The sequence below is a fragment of the Sesamum indicum genome, linkage group LG5 (assembly GCF_000512975.1).
Source record: "Sesamum indicum cultivar Zhongzhi No. 13 linkage group LG5, S_indicum_v1.0, whole genome shotgun sequence".
NCBI classification, from domain to species: Eukaryota; Viridiplantae; Streptophyta; class Magnoliopsida; order Lamiales; family Pedaliaceae; genus Sesamum; species Sesamum indicum.
In genome coordinates this window covers 13,354,801-13,361,361 of record NC_026149.1, presented here as the reverse complement: position 1 = coordinate 13,361,361, position 6,561 = coordinate 13,354,801, and the positions used below count along the sequence as shown (strand labels likewise).

Genomic DNA, 6,561 nt, shown 5'->3' with positions numbered 1-6,561 from the left:
AGAAGAGAGTAGAGAGAGAAACAGAGACATTTTGTGGAGTTGAGGAGAAAACAGTGCAACGAACAGGCAGAGCAATGGCAGCTAAGAAGCGAGCTGCTGCAACAACAGAAACCGCCACCTCGAAACCCGACTCGGAGAAAGTCAAGCCCGAAAGTCCGACGACGGAACCCCCGATTCGTTCTGCTAAATTCGCCACAATACTCAAATTCTCGCTCGTATTTTCGGTTCCGTATTTGTACTTGATTTTCTTTTACTACAGAATCGATTACGAGCTTAAAAAGTCGATCTTGATCAGTGCTTTAGTCAGCATTATAGGGTTTCTCATTACGGTTAGAATGATTCCCGTGGCTTCAAAGTATGTATTGAGAAGGAATTTATTTGGGTATGATATTAACAAGAAAGGAACCCCAGACGGATCCATTAAAGTGTAAGTTTGATTTGCTTAAGATTTATCAGTTCTTCAGGTTTTGAGTTTCCTGATGTGAATTTCGAATTGTAGGTTTGATGAATTTCGAGCTGATATGCATTTCTTGAGATGGGCTAGTCTTTCACTTTCTATGCAAAAGCTCATTTGCGCTCTGAGGAGCTGTTGGGGGGGGGGGGGGGGGGGGGGGGGCTGTGCTGTGCTCTTTGCAATGTCTATCCTAAATTTAACTTTTTGAAATGTGATTTGTTCTTCAGAGGATTACAGTGTTTCATAGATCAAAACTTCTTTCGCATTGCCTTTTGAAGTTTAATCTGAAAGAAAACGAGCATTATGTTGATTCTATCAAATCCGTATGAGACATCAGTTTAATCTAGGGGAACTTTTTTAGACCGGTTGATTCAAGAACTGCTAAGCAACACAATATAACCGGTGGGGATTTGCAAAAGGCTTAAATTGCAATTTAGCATAAAGCTATGTCATGTATTCTATAATTCCTTATGTCTTCAATGTCATGCTTTGTTTTCTGGAGTAGTCCCTTTTACCTGTTTCTGGATTTCTTATAATTAGATTTCATTATATGATGTTTTGCAGGCCTGAGTCATTGGGCATTGTTGTCGGAATAGTTTTTCTAGTTGTGACAATCTTGTTCCAATATTTTAATTTCACTGCAGATTCAAATGTAAGTATTGTTTGCCTTGCTACACTGTAATTCTTCATTCTTGGGCATAGAACCTTTTCACTTTTCAAATTGTATGAACTTGGCACCGCATACAAGCTTCCCTGAGTCCACATTACTCCTTTGAACGTACATATCTAAATTAAAAACATTATTGTGTAAAATGTTTTTGGAGGATTAAATCGATATCTACATGTCTCTACAATCACCAATGGAACTATGCAGAAATTTTCCTGTGGAAACCCGATACTGAAAATTGGAGATAACTGCTTGCAACTTCGTCAGATTTGCATTTATTATCTATGGAAACATGAAGATCATGTAAACTGACATGAAATTTGAGTTTTTGGTAGTTAAAAGTATTGAATATACTATTATACTGGTGGGCTAGATGGTGTTAGCAGGGATGTATTGGAGTTTGTATAAATGCGTGACTTAGGGCTGAGAAGAAAGACTATCTAGTTTGAACATTGAGGATATGTTTATTTAATGGATGAACTAATTCGCAATGCAACTTGTGCATTTCATGAAGTATGTACACGGTGGTGTCAGTGAAGTTTATGGCATCCAACTTCTTCCATTATTAATATTCTCTTTTATTTGTTTCACTTGCTCCCCATCAATTTAAAATCCTGTTCTATTTGATTTTACACTACTTTAGCTGAGCTGATTATATTAATTTTGGTCAAAAACTAAATTGTTTCCCTTTTTTTTTCTTTAAGTGGCTCGTTGAATACAATGCTGCGCTAGCATCAATCTGCTTCATGATTCTGCTTGGATTTGTTGATGATGTCCTTGATGTACCTTGGAGAGTGTGAGTTTTCTTATGTTTCTTCTGCATTATTATTGGAATTGTCTCTATAACAGATACTTATATGCTCTTATGAAATTTTGAAGACAGGAAATTGGTGTTACCATCCATTGCTGCTCTACCATTATTGATGGCGTATGCTGGCCATACAACTATAATTATACCAAAGCCACTTGTTCCATATGTTGGACTCGAGATCTTAGATTTAGGTAATTTATTCAATAAATTCTTCAGTTAGATGTTATAAAGAAGTCATTTTTCAAGAACTACTCCAGAAATTAGATGGATGCTACTCCTATATTTCACCCAAATTCTGCTTGTTTCATTCTCTCTATAACACGTCCTTGTTGCTAATAGGGTGGATATATAAGCTCTACATGGGATTGTTGGCTGTATTTTGCACAAATTCGATAAACATTCACGCAGGGATCAATGGCCTTGAAGTCGGACAGACAGTTATTATCGCTTGTGCTGTAAGAAAAAGTCTTACATACATGGTGCATGCCTGACTGCTTGTGTTAAATCTGACAAAATCATTGTTGCAGATATTGATACACAACATCATGCAAATTGGGGCATCCACTGATCTTGAATACAAACAAGCACATGCATTCTCCATTTACCTTGTTCAACCTTTGCTTGCAACTTCTTTAGCTTTACTTTCTTACAACTGGTAAATATGCTGAAAACTTCTCCATTTCTAGTAAGACATCTTCATGCATACTAAACCTTGTTTGCCGTTTGTCATAGGTATCCATCTGCAGTTTTTGTTGGAGACACCTACACTTACTTTGCTGGAATGACCATGGCCGTAGTTGGCATTTTAGGCCATTTTAGGTGTGTTTCTTCATACCCCACACATTGTTGCTCAACATCATAAGTCATTTTAAACCACACTTTAGTTTGGAGTCTTTTTAATGTATGGGAAATTGCACAATTTTGTCAATAGGAAGGAATAATAAATCTCTTTCCTTTGTTATTTGTTAAGATCGCATTCAGATTTTCAATTCACAATTTCCTTGCCCTACTCAATAGTTGAAGTTTGATTATTCTGCTTTATCGGAGCTGCTATATATTAATTGTCTATTATTTGCGGTATCTAGTATAAATGAGGCGTCTCATTCAATATGATATTAGGGTGCAACCAAGGCAGGTGTCTTGGCTAAGTCTGAAAGTTGCCAATTATAATTGATATTTTGTCAGTTCAACACTGAAAGTGCGAGGGTTTGTAACTAGATGGATAGTTGTCTGTCCGTGTTTACTTTTTGTGGTTCTTGTTCACTAAGCTAAGCTTTCTAGTGATTCACTGAGTTCTGAACTTATTCCATTTCAGTGAAACACTTTTGATATTCTTTGCTCCACAAGTTCTGAACTTCCTGCTTTCACTCCCTCAGGTTCCCTCTCTCTCTTTCTCATGCACACTACACATGACACTCTCTTTCACTCGTCCTTTCACAAAAAATGTATTGATTAATGCTTATTCTTTTTCCATTTTCTCAGCTGGCTGGTATTGTGCCTTGTCCACGGCATCGACTGCCAAAGTAGGTTCCCCATTCTCGCTTCTGATTCCAGAATATGTTCCCTCTGTACATGTTAATATTTCCTATGACTCGCAGGTTCGACCCACATTCAGGCCTGCTAACAGGAACAAATGATGGCACTCTTGTGAACTTATTTCTCAGACAGTTTGGTCGGAGGTCTGAGAAGTCCCTTTGCATTCTACTACTAGTTTTCCAGGTACCAGATTTTTAATTTGCTTCCCAAATTTCCCTCCTTTTCTTGATTCCCACGATGTCTGCGAATGCCTAAGCTGGCTTCTAACTGGCATGTGGATCAATGACAATAAAAAGTTGGCTTCTGTTGTCCAGATACCTAGTTATACAAATCTTTTTCTCGCTTGCATATACTGAGAAAAAAATATTAAAAAGAAAAACGTATCTTGATCTATGTAGGCCATATGTTGCGGATTCTGTTTTCTGCTGCGATGGCTTCTTACAGGATGGTATAAGTGATGGAATCAGCCAGTGCTAAGAAATTCTTGCTAATTGTGGTTGTCGACCGTCAGCACAAAAGGCATGTGTCCGTTCGCGAACTTTGACTTAAATGTCAAAAGTATTACATTCTCAGGAAACACAAGTTACTGTGCAGCTGAATACGTCAAAATTAAGCCTAACTCGCTATTGAATTTTGTACTAGAAAAGATAAGAGATGTTAGGAAACATGCTTGTTATAGAGTATACTAATTTTCTGAATTGTGTTGTATTGTTGTCAAAGTTTGCTTTTAACTGTTCGATGCATTAAGATTTTCTGAGAGAAAAATCAATGTATTTCCTAGAAATTCATCAAGATTCAAAAACTAATAAAGTATCAATTTCCTAAGAATAATAACATATTAAATATGATCAATTATTCTAAACTCGAAATTTGAAAGATACCATCATTAAAGGAGATAACATCTAAATGGGATTCAGACCCTATACACGTCACTAATTAGTTATGGGATCTTGATTGAACCTTTGCTCTTATTAGTCAAGATTTCATTGCTATCTCTTGAATAATTTCAAGTATCAAATCAACTAAAATTTTAGCTTTATACGTGGACCCATTTTCAAATTAAAGAACACGTATCAATCATATGTTGGCATAATATTGTGATATCAAAACGTGAAAAAAAAAAAAACCGACCTTGCCTGAGCCGCCTCAGACAAACCATACAGCGACTGCTCGATTCCTAAAATGAAAGCAACAACAAAAACGTGAATGTAATGGAAAAGGCTAAACGATCTCACTCTAGATAAAAAACAAGTGATCACCAAAAACCGATATTTTTCTTTTATTTTCTTCTCTTCTGCCTTATGCTACTTGGTATAAAATGATAGTAATTGGGTTTACCATGTAGCAAGAGAGGAAGCATAGTTGAGATAAGAATCTGCAGAAAAATGAGGATTGGAGAAATCTTTGCTCAACTAGGATCCATTCTTGCCGCGTTCATGTTCATGAAAGCAATTATTGAACAATATTTCCCTCACCATCTCAGAAGCTCTGTTGAGAAACATTCTCAAAAGCTGTTAACTTTCCTGTCTCCTTATGTCCAAATCACGTTCAATGAGTTCACTGGCGAGCGTCTGTTCCGCAGCGAAGCTTATTCCGCCATAGAAACCTACCTGAGCTCCAATTCCTCCGCCCAGGCAAGTCGGCTCAAGGCGGATGTGGTGAAAAACAGCAGCCAGGCGGTGTCTTTGAGCATGGATGACAACGAAGAAGTGGCTGATGAGTTTTCAGGAGTCAAAGTCTGGTGGGCTTCTGGTAAAAACATTTCCAAGACTCAGACTTTCTCTTTCCATCCAGTTAATGATGAGAAGAGGTTTTACAATCTGAGGTTCCATAAGAAACACAGGAAATTCATCACTGAGACTTACATTAACCATGTCCTGAAGGAGGGGAAGTCAATAGAGGTCAGAAACCGACAGCGGAAGCTCTACACCAACAGTGGATCCTCCTGGAGCCACGTCCCGTTTGAGCATCCTGCGACGTTTCAAACGTTAGCAATGGAGCCTGAGAAGAAAAGGGACATTGTGGATGATCTGTTAGCGTTCAGCAAGGCCAAAGACTTCTATGCAGGGATCGGGAGGGCCTGGAAAAGAGGATATCTTCTCTATGGTCCCCCTGGAACTGGTAAATCCACTATGATTGCTGCAATGGCTAATCTGTTGGGGTATGATCTTTATGATCTTGAATTAACAGCAGTGAAAGATAACACTGAATTGAAAAAACTGCTGATCGGGACATCTGGTAAGGCAATCATCGTTATTGAGGATATTGATTGCTCGGCTGACCTGACAGGGCAAAGGACCAAGAGAAGGGAGAAGAAAGAGCTGGAAGAGGATGACCCTTTGCGCAGAATGGCAAGAGAAGCAACTGAGTCCAAGACCAGCAACATCACACTGTCAGGGCTTCTGAATTTCATAGACGGGCTGTGGTCGGCTTGTGGGGCGGAAAGAATTATCGTTTTCACTACTAACTATGTGGAAAATTTGGACCCTGCATTGATTCGGAGAGGTCGTATGGACAAGCACATAGAGCTTTCGTATTGCAGCTTTGAGGGTTTTAAGGTGTTGGCAAAGAATTATCTTGGTTTGGAATGGCACCATTTGTTTCCAAGGATTGAGAGTTTGTTAGGGGGAATCAAGATTACTCCTGCTGATGTTGCTGAGAGTCTGATGCCAAAAACTGTACCTGGAAATGCAGAAATTTGCTTGGAAAATCTGATTTTAGCTCTCGAGGAAGCTGGAGCAAAAGCAAGCCTCAAAAATGTAGCAGCAGTTGGATGAGAAGATTCATCTGATGCGAAAGCATTAGAGGAAGATACAACAAACTGTCCAGATTATGACAACTTGGTCCTGAAAATTGCTTCCTGTATCACGGTTTTGCGAGTTCTTTATAGGAAGAACTGGCAAATTCGTTCTCTGATTTGTTGATAAAAGAACATTTCTCAATGTACTTGCATTTCAAGGCCAAAAGAAAATCTTAAGGCCAATTTGTTCTTTAATTTGTTGTTAGAAGAGTATTCCCAAGCCAACATTGATTTGAGATGACAGTAGAGTTAAATATGCAAAAGCGCCAGGGAAGAGAGTGAGATTGGTAAAT

At 38.5% G+C, this 6,561-nt stretch overlaps 2 protein-coding genes across 3 annotated transcripts; both read left to right on the top strand.

The window, feature by feature from the left end:
• Positions 1-4,219, top strand: LOC105162578 (UDP-N-acetylglucosamine--dolichyl-phosphate N-acetylglucosaminephosphotransferase-like). Its single transcript, XM_011080640.2, has 11 exons — positions 1-427; positions 1,019-1,106; positions 1,826-1,917; positions 2,005-2,123; positions 2,272-2,387; positions 2,460-2,587; positions 2,665-2,751; positions 3,248-3,308; positions 3,415-3,455; positions 3,531-3,651; positions 3,867-4,219. The coding sequence occupies exons 1-11, from the start codon at positions 75-77 to the stop codon at positions 3,924-3,926; spliced, it is 1,266 nt and encodes a 421-aa protein (XP_011078942.1). The 5' UTR covers positions 1-74; the 3' UTR covers positions 3,927-4,219.
• LOC105162577 (AAA-ATPase ASD, mitochondrial-like) lies at positions 4,682-6,463 on the top strand. Of its 2 annotated transcripts, XM_011080639.2 has the most exons (2): positions 4,682-5,589; positions 5,758-6,463. In XM_011080639.2, exons 1-2 carry the CDS (start codon positions 4,854-4,856, stop codon positions 6,243-6,245), a joined length of 1,224 nt encoding a protein of 407 aa, XP_011078941.1. In that variant the 5' UTR covers positions 4,682-4,853; the 3' UTR covers positions 6,246-6,463. The 2 variants fall into 2 exon arrangements, with proteins under 2 accessions (XP_011078941.1, XP_011078940.1); XM_011080638.2 differs by having other exon boundaries at positions 4,685-6,463.

Bases quoted from the DNA above. Each gene is read 5' to 3' on its own strand.
- LOC105162577 (XM_011080638.2), top strand. From the start codon at position 4,854: ATGAGGATTGGAGAAATCTTTGCTCAACTAGGATCCATTCTTGCCGCG.
- LOC105162578 (XM_011080640.2), top strand. From the start codon at position 75: ATGGCAGCTAAGAAGCGAGCTGCTGCAACAACAGAAACCGCCACCTCG. The intron at 1,918-2,004 runs GTGAGTTTTCTT...TTTTGAAGACAG, and splicing joins CTTGATGTACCTTGGAGAGT to GAAATTGGTGTTACCATCCA. The intron at 2,124-2,271 runs GTAATTTATTCA...TGTTGCTAATAG, and splicing joins ACTCGAGATCTTAGATTTAG to GGTGGATATATAAGCTCTAC.